Genomic DNA, 24,735 nt, shown 5'->3' with positions numbered 1-24,735 from the left:
CCACTCTGCCTCTAATTGGGGATGGTTGCATGGTCAATTATACCCAATTAGAGGCAGATATTGGTTGTTCTGAGAGGTTGCGATTGCGAAACATGGGGCTTTTTCACTTAAAACGGTTTATATATAATGTGGAACTGCAAAGTTAATAATGACAAACTAGGAGACAGCTTGGAGCCATGCCATAGTATAAGAAGCTACAAGGGAAGAATGATTTATTTATTTATTCTTATGGCAAAAGGAATACAAAGCAGCTATAGGTCAATGTCTAGTCCAGAAAGCCAATCCAGGGCCTCATCCATCACCTCAAGGATGTCTTGGAGGCTACCATAAAATTGGTGCCTTGGGCAGTCAGTCATAATAAGGGGGGTGACAGTTTCCATTTGTGTAGTAGGTAACCACATTTGTCCTGGTTAGTAGTTCTAAACCAAATCTTCCTAGGAAGAGCAAAACCAGGCTGCAGAGCACAGAGATCTTCAACCAGAAACCGTTTGTTGGGAGATTGTTGGACCAGTGTTCTCTTCACATGTCAGCTGTTGATGGTAAGGCAGCTGAAGAGAGTTCGTCCATGGACCAGAAAGGGTTTCTTGATTTTAGCCAAAGATTAGGTGCAGGGGCAGGTTGCTTATTACTTTATTAAATTCTTTAATCGAGGCTTGTCTTCTCCATATATTTGGTGGAGCAATGTTAGATAGGACAGGCAGTCCGGGGAGAGAGGTGCTTCTCAGTGCCCCACTAATTGTGTGCATGGTAGAGTTTAGCTGGGTGTGTATAATGTTAGTGTGTGCACTTCTTTCCCAAACAGGGACACAGTATTTTGCTGCACAGAATACGAGGGCTAGTGCAGACAACCCCAGGTGCAGACTTCTGCACCACAACCCCAGGTTGTTCCAGCAAGCCTTGAAATTATATTATTTCTCATTTTAATTTTGTTGGACAGGTTGGTAATGTGCCTTTTATAGGACCTAGTCAGCAACTTCTTTCAAGCCTGAAGCCAGCTTGTTCAGTTGAGAGTGCTCTTTCGATGAGTGGTGAAATTCTTTGAAGGAGAATTCTTTCAAAGAGCTTAAAGGTGGAGCAAGGCAAGGAGATAGGCTGTAGTTTCTTGACATTATTTGGTTCTTTCCCTGGTTTGGGCACAGCAATTATTTTGGCTTCCCACCATAGTTCTGGTAGTTCTCCAATTGTTATTTTTGCGAACAGGGCAGCCAGTCATGTTTGACCTCAATGGCTGAGATGCTTTAGAAACTCAGGGAGGAGACCATTCACTTCCTGAAGCCTTGCCATTCTAGTAATAAAATTCACTAACCCTGTCACCTCTTTGATTCCAGTTAATTACATAAGCTCAAGTGCCCATTATTCTTCTAACCATTCTCTGTCTTGGGCATTTCAGTTATGTCAAATATGATGATCTCTATGATTTTGACATTTCCTTCCTTCCTTTCCATGTTCCCCATGTCTGATTATTGTTTCTCTTCATCTACCTACCATATTCTGACAGAATAACTGAACTACTACTTCTCTTCTGTCTTCACTACAGGTTGAGTCCCTCATGGATAAGAGCTTTCCATCCTTCTCTGTCCAAAGCAAACTCTTTCATGTGCCAACAGCTTTGAAACCACAATGTATTTCTAAGGACTTTATGCCATAGTGCCCATGAACAGCAGGTGACGAAGTCTCTCCAGTTCCATTTGCACAATGTGGTCAAACCAGTGAAATTGTTGCGCTTTAATTGTGTTAAGAATCGTTGAATTAGGAATATTCAAATCTTTCAGCACTTATGCATTAATCATGTTCAGTCTAATGAGTTCTGTTTATTTTCCTGAAGCATATCATTTCAAAAGCCAATAGTAAAATAAAATAATAATAAAAGCCAATTTTATCAAGTTTATTCATCATTTACCATGCTGTGGAGTCTGTATTTTATTGTTGCTGTTATTTAAATTTGAAGTCAAGTATACTCCTAGGAAATTAAAACCATTAACTTGCTGTATGATTTCTTGATCAAGTGTTATTTGTATATCATCTGGTGTCTTCCAGTTTTCATTATCTTTTTTATTTGAATTTATAACTGAATTAATCTAATTAATATTAAAATGAAGAACTACTTTATCTTCCATTGCATTTAAAACCATGACCATTGCATGAAAAAAAAAAATCTGAATACAATTTTTGAACGGTGTCAGTTATAGGTACAAATTCCCTCGCCAAGGTCATCATTAGACACAACTTAAACTATTTCATTCTTCTACCACTTTTACATCCAGATCTTACCATTGTAACATCACTCAAGTATAAAGCTGACCTGACATCATTCTTTTCCAACTCCTCCTACTTCTTTTGGTCTTGATGGTATCCCCTAATTGTGCTCCAGAATTAACACACATTCTGTATCTTTTTTGATCATATAGCATCTGCTCTACAGCATGGAAACAAGCCTATATTCATCCTATTCCAAGGAAGGAAGACAATTAACAGTCAGTCTTTGCCTCTTACAAATGAATCACTCTTCTTTATTTATGGCAGATTTCCTTGCTAACATAAACCTTTTTAGATATTATTATTATTACGTGACACCTCCAGGTAGTCCAAAGACTCATTGAGGGAGGGTACCTACTCTACAACTCTGTCTCCACCACTCAATCCACCAAATACAATGGACCACAACTACTTCGATGCCATCTACCGCCTGCCACCACCACTAGTATTTTCACAGACAATCGCAAACATCCATGTCCACGGCTGGATTTGAACCCACAGCCTTTTGGCTGTAGAGCAGATATGCTAACCACTCGGCCAACCAAGTCAGCAAAAAAAAAATATTATTTTCGATGTCTGGGAATTGAACCTGGGTCAACTGTGCTATGCTAACCACTATATCAGTACCGCACAATATTGATAGCGAAGTATCCAACCACATGTTGTGAATCGGTTTTTTATTATTATGTAACAGCTCCAAGGAGTCCGAAGACTCATCGAGGGAGGGCACTCACTCCACAGCTCTCTGCCATCACTTAATCCACTAACCACAGCTAACTGCAACTACCAATGCCATCTACTGCCCACCACCACCACTAATATTTTCACAGAGAATCGCAAACATCCATGCCCATGGCAGGACTCGAACCCACAACCTTTTGGCTGGAGAGCAGATATGCTAACCACGCAGCCAACCAGGGCCAGCTATAAGCCATGAAAAGCTTTAGAGAGATATTTCCAGGGTGTTTGAGTCTGGCATACAGGCATAGTTACCAAACTACAGTTGACTGTTATTTTAGTTTGTTATAGTGAATTTTCTTTAGACTAGCAGTTAGTCTATTAGACTGAACTTTCGATGGCATACATCTATCAAAAGTTCTTTGGATAGCTGTATGCAATCATAATTAGAATGGCTTGGTGAGTGCAGGTAGTGTGAATGAATTCAAGGAAATGTACGCTTTCTGCTGGTTGGTAATATGTAGTCTCTCCTGATGAGTCTCTGACTCCCTGGAGATCATTGCACCACCTTATGGTTTGCTTTACCCTCATTGCAGTTGGATTACCAATTTCTTCTATAGCCATTCACTAGATGTGGTGAATGGTTTCCCTCTCTCTTCAGATTTTCCCATGAATGCTGATAAAGTACCCCAGGTTTTTATATGTTCACCCATACCCATACTCTTTGTCTTTAAACATAAATTACCTTCTCTCACTCAGATTAAATCTCCACCCCCCCCCCATTCATGTACCTCATTTGACAATCCTTACAGCTTTCAGTGCTTTAAAATCTTCTGTAACAAAGTTCATTGGTGTTTGTCCTAAAACCTAATGATTTTAGGACAAAGTAATAAACATTGAATCCATTAAAGCACATTAGAGTCTTATTCTTTCAAGAAAAATATAACTTTACTTTCCCTTACCATTGATAACATCCTGATCTACCAACAAGCCCACACTCTTTCTCGGTCTTTCTTGGCACAATCACATCACATACATAGACATTTTTGCATCTTTTATCTGCTCAACCTTTACTGCTCACTCGTACAGCTGCTAATCCTATACAAATCCCCAGTGTGCCCACCTCTAAAATACTGTTGTCATATTTAGGATGGTGCATGATAAACCACCCTGAAAATATTAATGCTGTCCAAAAAAGGACCATCTGGTTAATAAAAAAAAATCTCTTCCTCTTCCCTCCCCCCCTTCCCACTCACTCTATTCATTCATTTGTGTTAAGTAATTACACTATCTGATCAAAAGTATCCGGACACCTACTCGAAACTGTAATCAGACTTTCCCTATGACACACTTTTCTGTTGTGGACATTAATATGGGGTGGCCACCCTTTGCTTCTATGACAGCTCTAACTCTGGCGGGGAGACTTTTTACCATGTGTCAGAACGTCTTTGGAGGAATGGCAGCCCATTCTTCCTGAAGAGCTATAGCCAGAGCAGTTTGTGCTGTGGGTTTTGGGATCTGGAGTGAAGTCGGCGTTCTAATTCATTCCAAAGGTGTTCTATGGGATTCATGTCGGGGCTCTCGGCCAGCCAGTCCATTTCTGGAATGTTATTGTCCACAAACCATTCCCTCACAGACCTTGCTTTATGGCAGGTAGCATTATTATGCTGATATAGACAATAGTCATCACCAAATTGACCTTTTACCGTAGACAGATAAGGGTACAAATAGTCAAAATGTCCTTGAAGCCTTCTACATTTAGATTTCTGTGTAGTGTTACAAGAGGGCCAAGTCCATTCCATGAAAAATACCCTCTTACTGTAATGCCACCTCCTCCAAATTTCACTGCTATGCATGCTTGCAGGAATTGTTTTCCAGGCACGCCACACCCAGACCCTCCCTTTGGACTGCCACATGGTAAACCATGATTCATCACTCCAAATCACACGTTTCCAGTTGTCCACTGTCCAGTGATGTCGCTCTTAGCATTCACAAGAGAAATGTTTGGTTTATGGGCAACTGCTCAACCATGGAACCTCATACCTCTTAACTCTCGACACAGCAGTCATGGTGCTGGCTGGACTGTTAGTAGCGCTTCAGAACTCCCTGGTGATTGTTTCACTCAATGTCTGGCAATTTCCGTGAACCACCTTTTTAAATGCTCGACAGTCCCTGTCTGTCATTAAACGTGGCCTACGCGACTGTGGTTTTGTTGTGGTTGTGCCTTCGTGTTTCCACTTCACAATCGCATCACCAACTGTTGACTTGGGCAACTTGAGGAGGGTCGAAATGTCTCTGACAGATTTCTTACTGATGTGGCAACCAATAACTAGTCCACGTTCAAAGTCGCTGAGTTCCCTTGACCTACCCATTCTGCTCGTACTTCTTATCACTGAACAACACAGTTCCGTGCCTCCTTTTATACTGGTAGGTGAAGTCTAGTGACATCTAGATGTCAGTTTATGAATTACAGAGGGGTGTCTGGATACTTTTGATCAGATAGTGTATTATCATTTATCCTTTACTGCTGAGATTGCTTTTATCACTCTTCAGTTTACCCTTAAGTCTATAAAGATGTTTAGTTACTTGTCATCATCCATTCCAAGTTCAACTTCTCACATCCTTCTCTTTCATTCCATTTACCTAACTCTCTCCTGGAAGAGCCTCATTCACAGTGTTTTCTCCCTAAGAACTATGTCCTTCAGCTGGTTGAGAAGTATATCAGTATGTTTCTTTAAACACTTGCCAAACATGATGCTAATATGGTATAGAATTTGCAACCTCTTGTGCATAGGGTTTGAGGTTCATTAAACAAACAGTATATATATATATGTAGAAAGTTTTTTACCTTGGGTATAATATATGTTAAAGATACCAAGTTATTTTAAACCTGGTTTTTACTCCATTTCCCAAGTAAGCAAACAGACAAATAAGTTAAGTTTGTGCCTGCATGTAATGCAAGTCTAATTGACCCGTAAAGTAGTACAAGTCTAGGCAACTCGTGGTAAAGTTAGAATAAGCTCTGATCACTAAAAATCAGGTTTAAAATAACTTGGTATCTTTAACATATATTATACCCAAGGTAAAAAACTTTCTACATCTATCTCTCATCCTGAGATTTTTATTTAATAAGGTCAAAGCACCTTTGGTAACTTGTTTTGGTAAAATACTTATAAGCTCTGTATTACTTAACCTTGGTATTTCTAAGCCTGGCTCCCACTGATGAGACCTGAATAAAGGTCGAAACCGATCTGGGTAGTGGCCCCTTGCCTTTAATGCATAGCATCATACATCTCCTCAAGGAGATGGGCTTTGCATTAAGAGTAAATATTAAGAATAGTGATCAGAGCTTATTCTAACTTTACCACGAGTTGCCTAGACTTGTAGTACTTTACGGGTCAGTTAGACTTGCATTACATGCAGGTGCAAACTTGACTTATTTGTCTGTTTGCTTACTTGGGAAATAGAGTAAAAACCAGGTTTAAAATAACTTGGTATCTTTAACATATATATATATATAAGATTATAGTGAAAATAAAATTGTATACAAGATGCTTTAATTATTGATAATGAAATTCATTAGACTAATATGTGATATAAGCAGTCATCTTATGTTATGAAAAGCAAGCTATATAATATTTGGAATTCTAGTTATCCAGTCTCTTTAAGGCTTTCCATATTTAGATGTTTTGTAAATGACTGAATATGTTGATATTTAGGATTATCTGTTTAGTAAATAGTACATTTCATGCTATTCTTTGTCATAGTTTTATTTTTTATTTATTTTATATAGGTGATAAATCTGAAGTATTAGATATTGATAATCCAGATCTGGAAAGATATCCAAACTTTGCTAATGCCAAGTGGAATACTTGCATTTTAGAACCAGGAGATATTTTATTTATTCCAGGTATCATGCATTATTTTTACAGAAAGCTCATTGGTTTTTTATGAACTGGTTATTGCATTTCTAAAAAATGATGCTTCAATTGCCTTTTTATTTTATTTTATTATTATTATTTTTCTCAGAATTAAATTCAGTATTATGATTCAATATAATTGTATATATTAAATTAATGTTTACTGTAATTTATAGTTTCTGATTTTCCACAATTTTTCTTGTTAAAAATAACGTTACCTGCACATGTTGTTTTATTATTACATGGAGAGTTTATTTTTTGTGTCTCTTACCCATGAAGCGAAACTATAGTCTATGTGGTTATCATGGGTGGGGGTCTGTTTTTTTTTTGTTCTTTATTATATTTATTTATTTTTTACATAAACAAGTTATGTCTTATTAATTTACTTTTTTTTTTAAATTTTGGTGATATCTATTTTATGTATGATTGAACTTATTTGAAGTATGGCATTCAGGTCTTTAGTAAGAAACATTATTTAATTTTTTATCAGACCATAAATGTCATACTGTTGATACAATATAACATGTTGTAACAGATGTTATTTTTGTATTTCTCAATAATTTCAGCTTTACTATTGTTAACATTACTATTAGGGGTGCTTAAGGGTCAAAGCTGTGTGAGTTCCACATAGCTTTTAAAGGAATGCGGAGAACCGACCAGGGCTTTTGAGCTAATGTCCAATCCTCACCTTCTCGTGGTGCACCCTGTGGGTATCTACCTGGATACTGAAAGAACGAGGATAGGCTGGCAATTTCGGATTTAGCCGACCAAATTGTGTTCTTATTGGCTTAAACCAATATACAAAATGATGGTACAACATGACAAAATTTCATGCCAGCTGGGGTGGCGCTTGATTAAACAAGGCCCCCCGTTGTTTTCGCCAGGGAACCAGGGCGAACAGCAAAAAGTCAGCTACTGGAACAAATCTGAAAGCACACCCCAACTCAATATCACCAGCGTTAAAGATCGGTACTGTCAACATAAGAAGCCTGAATGGCAAAGTATTGGAGCTAGCTGAGGAATTAGATAAGTAGCAGATCGGCATAATAGGGGTGACTGAAACAAAAAAGACAAAAACTGGTGAGATCTTTCTGAGCAATAAATACAAAATGTTATATTCAGGCAATAACAATCAAGGAAAAGAAGGAGTAGCCATAGTATTCAATACAAAATACAAGGCTGATCTTCCTGAATGGCATACTTCTTGAATACCTCTCGAGTAGAGTGATGTGGGCAAATATCAGAATGGGGAATTGGACAATGAGACTTATTTGTGCCTATGATCCCACAGAAGGTTCTACTAAGGTAGAAGTGGACGAATTTTTTGAGGCTTTAGAGAAAGCAACTGACACAATGAAAAGGGAAAAGTTGGTCCTTGTTGGGGATCTAAATAGCAGAGTAGGAAATGATTGTCAGACATACAAAAATAGTTTGAGAAAATTTGGAGAAAAGAGCAAAGCTGATAATAATGGCAAATACTTGTTGGATTTCTGCTCAGGACATGGAGTAGTTATTACTAACACCATGTTTCAACATAAAAATATGCACAAATTTACATGGTGAGAAGAGGCAAGGAATAAGAAAAGTCTCATTGACTATGTTATTGTTGATAGTGATGTTTTCTCCCTGGTGCAGGACACCGGAGTGTACAGAGGATTTGAAATTGGAAGTGATAACTATTTAGTCTTGAGCAGGATAAAATTGAATGTCATATTGAAAAGAATAACATGTAAGAAAGTTTTAAAGCGAATAAAAGTTGAGCAGCTCTCAGATTTGAACTGTAGACTAAAATACACAAAGATTAATGAAGAAAAAATGAAAGAGTTTGAGGACAGGAACCAAACCTTGGAGATTCAGTGGCAATCCTTGAAGAAAACCCTGATTGATTCAGCCAGAGAGTCATGTGGTGAGATTGTGTGCAAGGATAGAAAAATCAGAACTCCCTGGTGGACAGAGGAAGTTAAAGAGGCAGTGAAGGAAAAGAAGAAAGCATATCAAAAGTACCTGACAAATAAGTCAGCGTCACCTTGTGCTCTTAGAGAATACAGAGACAAATGTAAGAAAGCTAAACACTGTGTAAAACTAGCTAAACAAAAGTCATGGGAGACTTTGGAAGAACATAGAAAATAAATATCAAGAAGATGGTAAGATATTCTGAAGGTTGTTGAAGAAGCTTAGAAATGGAGGAAAGAGTGCTGTAAAAGGAGTTAGAGATGATAAAGGTGACATGAAAACGGGAGAAAAAGATATCCTTGAAGTATGGAGTAATTCAGCAATTCAAAAAATTGCTGAATGAAACAAGCAGTGATAGCACAGTGGTAAAAAACACTCACCAGGCATGCAGTCAGGAATACATATCCATACTTGAAGTAGAAAAAGTCAAAAGTCTGAAATGTGGAAAGGCAGCTGGAGTAGATGATATTCAACCAGAAATGCTCAAGTATAGAGGTATAAAAGTCATACAGTGGCTACACTGCATAGTTCAGAGGGCCTGGACAGAAGGACGAATTCCAGATGATTGGAGTAGAGCTCTCATAGTACCCATATATAAAAAGGGAAATAAAACTGAATGTGGGAATTACAGAGGTATTTCTTTACTGAGTGATCCTGGTAAGATTTATGTCAGTACTTGAGAAACGGTTGAGAAGAATTGTGGAAGAAAAGCTTGGTGGAGAACAAGCTGGATTCAGGCCAAATAGAGGCCATCAGGATCAGATCTTCGCTTTACAACAAATAGTCGAGAAAGCATGGGAATATAACAAAGATCTGTATTTAAGTTTTGTCAATTTGGAAAAGGCATATGACAAGGTGCCAAGAGAGAAGCTATTCAATATGCTACAGTTATATGGTGTCAATGGGGCATTATATCAAGCAATACTTAGTCTTTATTTGAGTTGTAAGTCAGCAGTTAGAATTGAAGGAAGTCCAGGAAGATGGTTTAATGTTAAATCTGGTGTGAGACAAGGATGTACATTATCCCCTCTGTTATTCATTATCTATATGGATCACATGATGAAGGAAAGTGGTATTAAACATGATATCAAAATTGGAGATGTTAATGTGAGCTGTTTGCTTTATGCGAACGATGTTATACCTCTAAATAAATCTGCTACAAGTCTGCAAGATTCCCTAACTAAATTGAATAACTGTTGTAATAGATATGGCATGAAGGTCAGCAATAAAAAGACAAAGACAATGAAAATAGGTAGAATCGTTGAAAATGTCAACTGTGTTGTGAACGGAGAACCTGTGAAACAAGCAAAACATTTCAGCTACTTAGGCACGATTTTTAGTGAAGATGGTAAATTAAATATGGAAATAGACAACAGAATCAACAAAGCTGGCATGATAGGAAGTGAATTGAATAAATTCATATGGAATAAGATTGAAATTAATCGGAACACTAAATTAGCTGTATACAAGACAGTGTTCAAACCAGTTTTAACTTATGGATCTGAGAGCTGGGTCAGAAGTAAAACACTTGACCAAAGACTAGAGACTGCAGATATGAGAGTCCTGAGAAAGATTAGAGGTGTGAACAGATGGCATCAATGGCAATATCATATTAAAAACGAGGATATTAGGAAAGAACTAGACATTGTCAGCATCCAGGAATGCATTAGCAGAGCTAATCTCAGGTGGTATAGTCACTTAAACAGAATGGACAAGGAAAGATTAGCAAACCAAATGTTCTCTGCCAGATTGGCATGAAAATGACCCAGAGGAAAACCAATATATAGGTGGATTGATATGGTACAAAGTGCCTTAGATGATAGAAATATAAAATCTGATAATGTTGGAGTCTTGACAAGTAACAGACTGATTTGGAGGAAAATTATAAATAGGAAGTTAGTAATGATGTAGTTTTTCATGTAGTACTATCATATCCTGTACACCCCTTGGGAGTACATGTCAGGAATTTGATGATATTACTATTATCTTCAACAGAAGTATTAAAAAAAATTATCTGAAATAGAAACAGTGCCAGAGTTCATCTAATCATTTGCTATAATCATAAATAAGCAAATATACCAGAAGCATTGTGTTTTTCACTTGAATGTTGACTTATTAGAGAATCTTACTGACTTCTAACTATTAATGAAAATTCCTGGCTGTACCATGAGCTAGACACAATTCAAATGCTGTATTGAATCAAATCTAATGCAATGGCTTCTTTATTAGCAGATGGTCACTGGCATACAAGTTGACTATGATAATGCTAAGTATGTTATAAAATTATTTGTTATTGTGCAACAGAATGATGCACTTTCAGCTACTGAAAATTGTAAATCAAAACTTTTAGCAACAATTGTTTTAACTCAATCTTGCTAATAATGGAAAGTTTCAAAAATTCATTACTGCAAGCTGCATTTGTTAGCAGATTATATCAAACCTGAAATTGAATATAATTGAATATAAATCCTAAAATTATTCTTTCATTTAATACTGTTGCAGTTATTTTTATCTTCATATATATTAGCACAAATCATATCAAACAGCTGTATTTATGATACTGTTGTGACAGACGTCAAAGAAGTCACTATTGGTTGCTGAAAACCAAATCTTACAATCTAGTAAATTGTCAGTGGTCCATTAAAATTTTATGAAGTTTTAAAACTAAAAACTAAAGTAGTTGAATATCATAAAGAAGATTTTAAAGAGGTATAGAAATTAAACATTCTAACTCTTCATGTACAGTTTGATAAAATTGCTAGATTTTAAGGCCCAGCCTAATTCTTTTGCTCTATTACTCTGTGATAGGAAGAAGCTGTAAATGAAATTTTGTAGTTTTGTTATCAAGTAAAATGGCTTGGTCAAACCCACATATTATTTTATTGTACATTGTAATAATAGAAGCTGTATATACTATTTTACATTGTAATAATAGAATCTGTATATACTATTTTACATTGTAATAATAGAATCTGTGTATATATATATATAATATCATGCATTTTTAGGAAGATTGTTGGGATAGATCCCAACAGTCTTCCTAAAAATGCATGATATTAGTTATTCATCTAAACTAACATTCATCTAAATGTTAGTTTAGATAAATATTGCCTTTAATAGGAAAGGGCAGTTTGATTTTGGAGGTTGAAGGAGGTTATGTAACTGATATACATTTGTGCCAGAGAGTATTATGGATGTGATATGCATTGGCGCCAGGAAAGCCTAAAGGCAAAGGCTTTCTTGATATAAATCTTCACAGCAAGAAAAAAATCACTTCTTGACTGTGAACATCATAGGCCATTTTCATATCCTAAATGTTATATAATAGCTTGTTGCGTGGAATATTTTCGGATAATTTCTAGTGAACATAGCATGTGCAAAGTATATATTTTTGAACTCGACATGAACAGTCCTTTAAATTCAGATTTTTCTGTAACATTTTTGATACTATTTTTCAAGTCAACACTCTAAAGAAGAAAAACACCATTCATTCCTTGAAGTTGGAGTATCAGAAGGAATTACATCATGTTTTGTTGGCTATAAAGTTTTATTGTTTTTGGAATTATTCAACACCAACAACCACTGAGGAATATGTGTTTTTGTATTACCTGAAAAAAAGATCCTCGAAGTTGGTTGCAAAGTTATAGAAATAGAGGATATTATAAACTCGGAGAGGAGACCTCCAGGGCTTCTGACCTAATGTCCAGTCCTCACCTTCTCGTGGTGCATTCTGTTAGGTATCTACCTGGATACTTAACAAACGAGGATGGGCTGGCAATTTGGAATTTAGCCAACCCAATTGTATTCTTATTGGCTTAAACCATAGAACAATATGATCGTACAACATGACAGAATTTCATGCTGGATGGGACGTCTCCCGGTTAAACAATGCCTCGTTCTTTTTGCAGAGAACCAGGGCAAACAGCAAAAAGTTAGCTACTAGAACAAATCCTGAAACACACCCCAACTCAACATTACCAGAGTTCAAGATCAGTACTAACATACGAAGTCAGAATAGCAAAGCAATTGAACTAGCAGAAGAATTGGATGAGTACCAGATCGACATAACAGGGGTGACTGAAATAAAAAAAGACAAAAACTGGTGAAATCTTTCTAAGCAACAAATACAAGTTGCTATATTCAGGCAATAACAATCAAGGAAAAGAAGGAGTATCTATTAGTATTCAACACTAAATACGAGGCTGATTTTCTTGAATGGCAGGCAATATCAAGTAGAGTGATGTGGGCGAATATCAGAATGGGGAAGTGGACAATGAGATTTATTTGTGCCTATGGTCCCACAGAAGGTTCCACTAAGGTAGAAATGGAGGAATGTTTTGAGGCTTTAGAGAAAGCAGCTGACACAATGAAAAAAGAAAAGTTGGTCATTGTTGGAGATCTAAACAGCAGACTAGGAACTGATTGCCAGACATACAGAAATGTTTTGGGAAAATTTGGAGAAAAGAGCAAAGCTAATAATAATGGCAAATACCTGTTGGATTTTTGCTCAGGACATGGACTGGTTATTACTAATACAATGTTCCAACATAAAAATGTGCACAAATTCACGTGGAAAGAAGATGCAAGGAATAAGAAAAGTCTCATTAACTATGTTATTGTTGATAGTGATGTTTTCTCACTAGCACAGGACACAAGAGTGTACAGAGGATTTGAAATTGGAAATGATCACCATTTAGTGTTGTGCAGAATAAAATTGAATTTCATATTGAAAAGAAGAGCATATAAGAAAGTTTTAAAGCAAATAAAAGTTGAGTAGCTCTGAGATGTGAATTGTAGACTAAAATACACAAACACTATTCAAGAAAAAATGAAATAGTTTGAGAACAGGAACCAAACCTTGGAGATTCAGTGACAAGCCCTGAAGAAAGCATTGATTGATTCAGGCAGAGAAACAAGTGGTGAGGTTGTCTGCAAGGATAGAAAAATCAAAATTCCATGGTGGACTCAGGAAGTTAAAGAAGCAGTAAAGGAAAGTCCTTGGCAAATGTCAGCTTGTGTTCTTAGAGAATACAGAGACAAATGTAAAAATTTAAACACTCTGTAAAACTAGCTAAACAAAAGTCATGGGAAGACGTTGATAAGAACGTGGAAAATAAATATCAGGAAGGGGCAAGATACTCTGGAGGCTGATGATAAAGCTTATAAATGGAGAAAGACTACTATAAAAGAAATTGAAGATGCTAAAGGTGACATGAAAACTGGAGATAAAGATGTCCTTGATGTATAGAGTAATTACTTTGAAAAATTTCTAAATGAAACAAGCAGTGACAGCACAGTGGTAAAAACACTCAATAGACATGCAATCAGGAATACATATCAGTACTCATTAAAAAAAAGCCTGAAATGTAGAAAGGCAGCTGGAGCAGATGATATTTGACCAGAAATATTCACGTATGGAGGTATAAAAGTTTCACAGTGGCTGCACAGAGGGACACATTCCAGATTATTGGAGTAGAGCTCTCATAGTATCCATATATAAAAAACGTATATAAAAAAACATATGCTACAGCTATATGGTGTCATTGGGGCATTATATCAAGCAATGCTTAGTCTTTATTTGAGTTGTAAGTCAGTAGTTAGAATTGAAGGAAGTAGGAAGATGGTTTGGTGTTAAATCTGGTATCAGACAATCTCCTCTGTTATTTATCATCTATATGGATCATGTTATGAAGGAAAGCAGTATTATATCAAAATTGGAGATGTTAATCTCAGATCTTTGCTTTATGCAGATGATGTTATACTTCTAAATAAATTCGCTACAGGTCTGCAAGATTCCCTGACTAAATTGAATAACTGTTGTAATAGATATGGTATGAAGTTCAGCAATAACAAGACAAAGACAATAGGCAGAAGCATTGAATATATCAACTTCATTGTGATTGGAGAACCTATAGAACAAGTAAAACATTTCAGCTACTTAGGCACGATTTTTAATGAACATGGTAAATTAAATATGGAAATACACAACCGAATTAAGCCAGTATTGATAGGAACTCAGTTGAGTAAATTTATATGAAATAAGAGAGAGAAATTAGTCTAAGCACTAAATTAGCTGTATACAGCACTGTGTTCAAACCAATTTTAACTTATGGACCTGAGAGCTGGGTTAGAAATAAAACACTTGACCAAAGACTGGAGATCACAGATATGAGGATCCTGAAAAAGATTTGGGTAGTGAACAGATGGCATCAATGGCAATAACATAATAAAAAATAAGGATATTAGAAAAGAACTTAACATTGTTAGCATACAAAAATGTGTCAGTAGAGCAAATCTCAGGTGGTGTTCACTTAAACAGAACGGGAGAAGAAAGATTAGTAAAACAAGTGTTGTTTGACTGTCTGGCAGGAAAAAGACCCAGAAGAAGACCAAGATGCAGGTGGATTGATGCAGCAAAAAGTGCCTTAGAAGACAGAAGTATGAGATATGATAATGTTAGAGTCTTGATAGATAATTGATAGATAATTGGAGGAAAATTGTGAATAGGAAGTTAGTAATGATGTAAGTTTTTTTTCATGTAGTACTATCATAATATCCTGTACCACCCCTTTGAGGGTACATGTCAGGAATTTTATGATGATTATGATGAATTCCATTATCATTTCATTACAAAAGATTCAAAATTTAATTTTCAGTTATTTTGCTTTGAAATAATGATGGATTTATAACCTAATTTTTATAACTTTATTATTATTATTATTATTATTATTATTAATTATTCAGGCCTCCATGGAGTCAAAAGGCTCATTGTTGGAGGTCCTTCCTGGGAAACACCAAGTCTATCATACCACTCGAACTTATTGAATATTCTTGCTCTCACCACTCTATCAGGCAATGCATTCCACAGTTCAACCACCCTTCATGCACAGAAACCAGTCCTCATCCTTTTGCTCACAGCTTCCTTTTGAAACTTCTAGGGATGGCCTCTTGTCATCGCTTCCCAGTGTCAACCCTGTACAGTTTAAAAGTCTCAATCATATCACCTCTCCTTCTTCTATCTACCAAACTGTGCAATCCGCATTCCCTCAGCCGATCCTCATAACTAACATTGTGCAGTCCTGAAACCATCTTTGTTATCTGCCTCTATATCCTTTCCACAATTAATTCTCCCCCCCTTCAAATCCTGGGGACCAAATTTGAGAACAATAGTCTAAGTGTGGTCTGATTAGGGTCTTATACAATGGAACGATAACTGTCTTATTTCTACAGGTGTCCTTCTCAGTATTGCAGCAATCCTCTGGGTTACTTTCACCATCTTTGTATATGCCCCCGAATTTTAGTTTTCTATCAATCATCTCCCCTACTTCCTCCAGTACAGCTCCTCCAATCGAGTAATCAGCCTTCCAACGATATATCCCGAACTTCAAGACTACATTTTGCGATATTAAACCGATACCTCCATTCATTTTCCCATCTATCTAGTTTATTGAAATCCTCTTGCAGGGCTGCCACATCTGCACTATTACTAATAACCCTTTCCAGCTTCACATCATCTACAAACAACTGAATATCTCCCCTCCTTGCAATCCATTGACAGTGTCATTGATATAAAAGTTAAACAGTACAGGTCCCAGTACAGGATTATCTTTGGATATTAGCGCCAATCTCTTCTCATATTCCAGTTTTGCCTTCCTTACTATATTAGTCACTCTCCTGGCCTGAGTCTTATATTCTTCATGCATCTGCTCTCCACCCCCTCTCCTTATATCTCTTCCATAACCACTTTACACCACATTGTGTCCTCTTCTTCACTTGTGGAATACAGCTTACTGTTGCTGCTAACAAATATTCCTTCACGATTTCCTAAGCACTAATGATATCCCAGCCTTTCACTTCTGCCCTTCATGGAACTGCCTTAAGTTGATATCTAAGACTATTATAATCACCTGCTTTATAATTCAACATACGTTCCCTTTTCTTTGATACTCCTGCATGTTTATTTATCTTCCAATTCAAAACCATGGTCACTCTCTCCAACGGGGAAGGGAGCGATGTCATCTCAGTTATTAGCAGCTCTTCAGATGCTATGACCAAATCCAAAACTCTTGAACCTCTTGTAAAAAAACTTTACAGTATCAATGGAACCTTTCTGGGCTCTTTTTTTTCAATAGACTCTTTTTTGTTATAGTTCATGCACTGAGAATTAACTTATGAAAAATGCAATTTTTGGAACTTGGATTTGTGTAGTATCGAAAAGTTTTTTTTTGCCCTCCTAATATTTCTGCCCGATCTCTGATGGGAACCAGTACTTTAAAATAACTGTCAGATTAGTGAAACCTTATAGGCACTAATAAAAAGTGAACTTACAGGCTCCTAAGCAGGGCTTTCTTTTGACTATTGTGGTACAAAAGGTAGTATTCTTATAAGTTCTCTGGTTAGTTTTGAAACTAAACTTAACATTTCATCACTATGAAATAATGGATTTATAATATCCTGTTTTTCTGTATGTATTTTTTTTTATGAAGACTATTCAGAAATATTTGGAATAAATGTGTGGTGTCTTTGAGAATGTACAGGATAATCGGATTTAACAATGCAGGTTAACTAATCTTACTATTTAGTGCTCAGATAATGAGTAAAACTAAGTTAATTGGAAACTTTTTACAAAAATTATATATGGCGGAATAAACAATATATTAAACTTCCGTCAAAAAAATATATTCTTTCAACTATAAATCATTTACAAGGTAAATTCAAGCAATGGAAAATACAAAAGAATATAATATACTAATTTCTTTGACTTTCATAGTTTCATTATTTGTATTATTAGAGGACATCTCCAATGAGTCCAAGAACTTATCATGGGATGGAACACTGCCCCACTACACACAAAAGCCTTTGATTCACTAGACCTGTATAAAATGCAAAGCTTTAAAACATAGGAATATACAATATTTATATTAATATATTAACTCATTTATATGAGAGAGATTCAGCACTAATAAATTTAAATGGAAAAGAAAGAGACTCTCTCACCAAATTTATTTGTAGTATTCCTTGAATATGCTGTGAGAAAACTGAACTGGGAGAAAGAAGGATTGAATGTTGATGGCAAATACTTAAGTAATCTATGATTTGCTGATGATATCATACTAATAGCAAAATCACCAAAAGAATTGGAATGCATCATTATTGAATTAAATGAAGTTAAGTTTGGAGATAGGCTTACAAATAAATATGGACAAATCCAAAATTATGTGTAGTGAAAATACTCTGGAATGAAAATAAATAGAAATAAATCAAAGACAGATTGTAGTAATGAGTTTATACAAATATTTAGGACAAATCATTACAAATTATTGTAAACTTGATAATGAAATTTCAGCCTGAATAACAGAATGGAAAGTTTTTGACTATTATAGAGAGATACTGTATATTTAAAGGCAGTTTACCAAACTGCTTAAAAAGAAAGATCTTCAACCCATGTGTACTCCCAACAGTGACTCATGGTAGTGAAACCTGGACCGAAACTGAAACCAACACACACACAAAAAAAAAAAAACATGGAGAGAACCATTTTGGTATTAACACAGTTAGATAAGAAGAATAAAACTTGGATAAGAAAGCAAACGAAAGTAATTTTCAATTAATGTGAAAAAACACAAAGGATAAGTAATATTATTTATTTAAGGCCATATATTACAGGCCATCATCAGTAGCAACAATAGAATGTAAATGCAGACAGTGGATTGATTTGAAAAAAGTAAGAGCCATGTAATGTTATGCATAAAACAACACAATGGTATAACTAAGGAAATATTGCAATATTTGATAATTCATTAGCTATTTAAAAATAAAAAAAAATTTTTTTTCAGTATTTCCTCATGGTATAACATTATGCGGCTCTTTACTTTTTCAAATCAATCCATTGTTCATGTTCTGCTTTGTAATTAACTATTGTCATCACTGGGAAGGCCTTAAATGGTATTACTTATCCCTTTTTTTTTTCTTTTTTTTTAATTTATTTATTTTTTCATGTTAATTGAAGAAATCTCTCATGGCACTAGTATCTCTTGAAGAACAAACAAAGGTACTGGGCAGGACATGTGATAAGAATGTCTGACAATAGATGGACAAAGAGAACAACAGAGTGGATCAGATAGACCAGTGGTATGATCAGATAATGGAATAACAAGATGTTATGAACATTTATAGTGGAGAGATGCACAACATCGGTCAAAATGGAAGAAGCATGGAGGAGGCATTCATTCAGCAATGGACTGAAGAAAGCTGTTGATGATGATGTCAAGCCAAATATATCTGATCACTATATTAGTAACTTCATCTCTTCGACTTAAAATCATAAATTTGTGAAATTTTGATTAAGATCGGCTTAAAACTTGCCTAATGAGGTGTCCTTTTTTTTTTTTTCCAGTATACCTTTAAACAAGTTTGTAGTTTTCCTTTTTTTCTCTTGTTCCTAACAAGATGATATTCACTGGCACAACTTATCAGACAACAGAATCATGTCATGCTGGATAGGGAGCATTCAAATACAGTCATACCCCGAAGTTACGCAGTAGGTGGGACCAACAAAAAGCATGCAAATCGAATTCGCGTAACTCGGAGTATAATTTTGCATGTAATTTATATATATATATACAAACATACAAAATATTAGTTAATTGGGACGAAAGGTTTACAAAAAACACCTATATTTTTTAAGAAATATAATCATAATTGTAGTTTTTCGTACATAAAAAAGAAAGTTATTTTGATGTCGATAGTTTCATAAAATCTAATAGATTCATCTGACGGCATGTCTTTTTCTTGTCACACAGAATTTCTTCATAGCAAGCTAATGATTTTTTTATTCCTTGTCTTGTGGTACAATTCGTTCCTCTTAGAATCTATGTCCTCCAAAATCTGTAAACCTTTCTTTTATGATTGTTCGTACTGTGGATTCCTGTAGATCAAACTACTTTGATAGCTCACAAATTTTCATTCCGCCTTCAAAATCCTTAATAATGTTGAGTTTTGTTTCCAAAGTCAATGTTTTTCTTTTTTTGCTAGCTATAGAAGAATCGGACTTGCTTCTTTTAGATGACATTATTATTTTTTATGCGATAAAATTTTTATCAAGAACATAACATTAAACAGTCGCAAGGTTTATAGACTATAAAAATCATGTATGAATGGAGACCGCTTGAAACACGTCAGTGCTTGTTCGCAGCATGTGTGACACTGGCAAATGCGGCCGGCGCCAGAAAGATACGACTAGTGGTGAGGAATGAAGCGGGATGGGAATACGTACATATAACAAACCACGTAACTCTGGATTCGCGTAAGTCGAGGTATGACTGTACTATTGAATCCTGCAGAATCACTAAAGGCATGTCTGAAGTCAAATGGTTACTGAAAAGTAAGTTGATGTAGGAGAAGTATAAAAATTGTAGTTATGCTACTGATAACTGTCTTAGCAAGTCACACTAGGATTAATTATCACGACTTAATTACTTTGTCAGCTTGGTTGGCCTAGGTTAGCATATCTGCTCTCTAACCAATGCATTGTGGGCTTGAATTGCACTGTGGTCATTATGTTTTGTTAATGTCTTTAGGTGGTGGATGAATTTTATCATCTACCACCTAAAGAACACAACTTCTTATTGGAAGCCTGAAGTGGCTTGAAAAGGTTGCTCTCTAGAGCAGTGTTTCTTGATTTCCTAACCCTTGATCCATCCCTGGTACCGATATTAATGTACAATAGGCTAAACTTTGTAGATGAGATTTGAAATGTTTTTTTCTATTCTGTTCAGATTAAAAATTCTTAGTGTAAAAACCACGTCTGTGTAATCTGTGGAAATAGTGTGTGCTTTCATTGCCACCTGAAGAAGGAGTGTTAATAGGATTTGATTCTAATTACTGACTAGAGGAACTTTTTCTAGCTCTTCCTTAGACTAGTTCCTGAGTTCATTATTACAGAAATAATATGATTGTCAGGGTTTAGTGCTACAATATGATGGCAGTTGTCTGCCATTTTCTCTCTCTCTCTCTTCCTCTATCTCTACTCCCTTCACTCCTGAAAAGCCTTGATTAGTGAAAGCTTGAAGGATTGAGACCTGCTTCCCATCTGCCTTCAGAACATTTGTTAAGGTTATAGGAGTTCTGTTTAAATCCTTTGGAGAATATAAAGCATTTGAGGATTTCTTTTTTAATACAGGGTGGCCATAGTTAGAGAGGAGTTGTTCAGAGCCCTGTAGCAAAAAATGTATTGGATGAAATTCAACCACACTTGGTGTAAGTACACTCTGGCACATGGGATTTTTATTTACAAAAGGTAAAAAAATAGTAGAAAATTCTGCCACCAGAGAACATTGGTGCCATAAGTGCTTGGTTTGGGATTAATTAAACAGTAATGGCTAGAAGAGACACGACCAAGCAATTTTCATGTTCATATAACTTACAGATGTGGTTCACTATGTCCTCCTTTCAGATGTTCTAATAACTGCATTCTTTGAATGACATTTTCTACAGCAGAATGCAATAGATCTTCATTGATTTGCCTGACATGCTGTGTTATTCTTTCAGGGTTGCTAAATCAGGAACATGTCCTTCATATACCACATGTTTCAGATGGCCCCACAACCAAAGTCACAGGGGTTAAGATCAGGTGAATAAGGGTGCGATGCTGTGGGAAATGAATGACCAATCATTCTGTGTTCTGTGAAATGTTTTCATTACATTCGCTGTACTGGCAATCCATTGTGAGGTGGTACTCCATCCTGAATGAATATGATGGAGTCAAGACATCTTTGCTGCTGCAGTTGCGGAACAACAAAGTTGCACAGCATCTTTCTATACTTAGCAACAGAGATGGTACAAGTCAGTGGTCCTGTCAGCAAAGTTCTTCGAAAAAGTACGGACGATAATAAACTATGCAGTGAAACCACACCACACTGTGGCTTTCAGTGAGTGTAAAGGGATCTGATGGCATGGAACATATGAGGGTTATTCACAGCCCAATGCAGCAGTTGTGTGAGCTAACACTAAAAAAATGTGCCTCGTCACTTCACAAGATCTTCCACAGCCATTCATCATCCACCTTCATTCGAGCTAAGAACATCAAAATAAATTGCAGTTGAGTTTCCACATCATCATCATGAAGCAAAGCTTGAGTATGGAAGATCTTGTAAAGGAAAAACCTCAGCATTTGACCCAGGATTTTCCAGACTGTTGAGTATGGCATGTCCAGTTGCCTTGATATTGCCCGAGCACTGTTGGGCTCTTGTGCATTATTCATTCTGTGTTCTACGATGACAGTTGCAACTTTTTCAACTTGTTGAGAAATAATTTGTTTGCACCTTCGTCCTGGCCTTACTGCTAAAGATCCACTATTTTCAAATTGTAAAATCATTTTTCTAAGATTTATTATTGTCATTGGACCTTTTCTCCTGTCCTTCAAATGCCAGAATTCTTGAAGCATAGCATCACTGTGTTGTTGATAGTAAAGCTGGACTAACAACACACATTCTGGTAAGATGAGATCCATAGCACTTCAGTCTTATCAGAATGATGCGAATCCATTTTGGTCTTCCTTCCATCCACCAACTCGTCAGTAGAAACAGTGAGATTTGCAAATATCATGATTACAGCACCAGTTGTCCACTGGCGGCAGAATTTTGTACTTTTTCTTTCTTTTCTGTAAATCAAAATCCCCATGTTCCAGAGTGTACTTACACCAAGTTTGGTTGAATTTTGTTTGATACATTTGTCGCTACAGAGCTCTGAACACCTTCTCTTTAATTATGGCCACTCTGTGTGTGAAAACCATTGCTATAGTTTTACATTTATAAACTATGTAATCTTTTTGAAATAACTTTATAGTTAATTTTATACAGTGAACTGCATTTCATTTATAGAGACCGTATGTGTAAATTATTTTGATATTTTTAGAAATAAGAGCATTTATAAACTGTGATGGTTTTACAGTTGCTATATTTCTTCTTTATTCTTTTATTTAGCTTTATGGTTTCACACAATGACTGCCCTTGAATTTGGAGTTGCTGTTAATATTTTCTGGAGGCATTTAGATAGCACTTTTTATGATAGTAAAGATGTTTATGGAAATAAAGACCTGGTTCCTGCTTCTTCAGCTTTGCAGTTTGTTGATAAAGCTCTGAAATCACTTGAGAGCTTGCCAGATTTTTATAAATTGTTTTATGCCAATAGACTAATTTCAAGGATAAAGGAAAAAATTAAACATTAAACCTACAGATCTTTTGTAATTGAATAGTTCTTTTAATAAAAATTAATATTAGTGATACTATAACAAGGTATATTTTTTAATTTGAATCAGTGATTAATTTAATTTTGATTTAAATTATTATGTTCACCCTTGGTTTGACAGTCTAGCAGTTACAATATTGCCTGCTGTAAAATCATATTTTCGCTGAATGCTGTTATTAATAAATATTGTTGGAGCCAGAGATTCATCACAGTAATTCTGTTCTTGGATGATATGATAGGTATGGCTATCACTATGTCTCTTAAGTGAAATTTGATGTTATTTGATTGCATTTGTAAGGAGCAGCCTCTTCTTGCCCAGAGCCCACTTCTTATTTTATTTTTAGCACACTTTTCCAAAACCTTACTGGGAGTTTTTATTTACACACTCCTAATATGCTATGAAAGATCACTTCTGTATCTATCCACAAAGATCATCTCACCAACATGCATGTATCTTTCATATTCTTTTTCTCTTTTTTGTGATTTCTATTTCCTTCTTTTTAATGTAAATGAACTGTTGAAATCATTATCACCTTAGCTTGAGGAATGAATACATACATGCATGTATGGGAATTTCAGGTACTTTTCACTCCCATGTTGATAGCATCAAGCTTAGTTCCTGTTTCTCCACATTATCTGTATAGTGCTTATCATTGAAAGTTGAAGTATTTCTCTGTATGGGTAAACTTGCAGTTTGCATTCCTTGTTCAGAACTGAAAGCTGTACAGTCACAAAAACCAAAACTTAATAACAAAAACACCATGATTTAAAGCTGATAATACAAAAACAGATGAATTTATGGATTTCATGGAATATGACGAGCAGTCTCTCCACCTTCAAGACCATACCGATTATCAGCTTGTTAGTAGAAACACTACAGAGATGTGAAATCGGGAATTGGTTGAAACTTTTAGCACATTTTTTCTGAGACTCTTAGGATCTGTGAAAATGTACTGACCCATTTTGCCTGTTTATCAGTTGTATCAGATGCCTTATTTATCTTGCTAAATATCTGTCCAGTCTACTTAAGTAACTTCAATGTCATTCCTGTCGACGCGGTTAGCCTAGTGGCTTTGCGCTTCACAACCATATGCCTGGGGAAGGCGTGTCCTGGGTTCGATTCCTGTCGCTGATGTGAGGACCTTAAGGATCTTCCTCAGCCATAGCCAAGTTAGCCGGTCTTGGGCGTGAACAGCAGGGTCCCCCACCCCCCAGTTTATCTAGGGTTTTCATCCCACAAGCAAGCAAACCATAAATACTTACCCCCCCCATGAGGGGGCTCAACTCGCCCCAATAGGGACGGGGGAGAAAAGGGAGGAAACTCCATATGAATAAATAAAAACAATGTCATTCCTGCTTAAATAATTTGTTGATTTCCTTTCCAGAACTAAAGATCCTATTGTTATAATGGTTAGTAGTATAATTAAGTTTGGTTCACTTTTTTTTATTTGCATGCATTTCCTTGGCTGATGTACAGCTTCTTGCATGAAATTTTTCACAATATATAGTATTTACACAGGTTGATATTTTTAATTTCACACCCACTGGATATTTTTCTTGGAATAAGTTTTATATAAGTGGTCCAACTAATTATGCAAGCCTACAAATCTAAAAGAAAACTTGTTAAATGTAGGATTTGTGCTTGGATAACTCGATTAGTCTGAGTTTATTTCTCTGATTT

General features: G+C 35.9%; 1 protein-coding gene across 2 annotated transcripts in view; it reads left to right on the top strand.

Annotated features, from left to right (window-relative positions):
• LOC150102605 (tRNA wybutosine-synthesizing protein 5-like) overlaps positions 1-23,095 on the top strand; it is a 98,318-nt gene extending 75,223 nt beyond the window's left edge. For both annotated transcript variants that reach the window (XM_090398932.1, XM_090398931.1), the window contains 2 exons: positions 6,728-6,844; positions 22,790-23,095. In XM_090398932.1, coding sequence (XP_090255058.1) covers positions 6,728-6,844; positions 22,790-23,034 — 362 coding nt within the window. In that variant the 3' untranslated portion in view covers positions 23,035-23,095. The remainder of the gene's footprint in view (positions 1-6,727; positions 6,845-22,789) is intronic.
• Positions 23,096-24,735: the final 1,640 nt, after the last annotated feature.

The sequence above is a fragment of the Typopeltis vanoorti genome, chromosome 10 (assembly GCF_054136105.1).
Source record: "Typopeltis vanoorti isolate ZY-2024b chromosome 10, IOZ_Tvanoo_1.0, whole genome shotgun sequence".
In the NCBI taxonomy this organism is placed as follows: Eukaryota; Metazoa; Arthropoda; class Arachnida; order Uropygi; family Thelyphonidae; genus Typopeltis; species Typopeltis vanoorti.
This window is presented reverse-complemented; position numbering and strand designations above follow the sequence as displayed.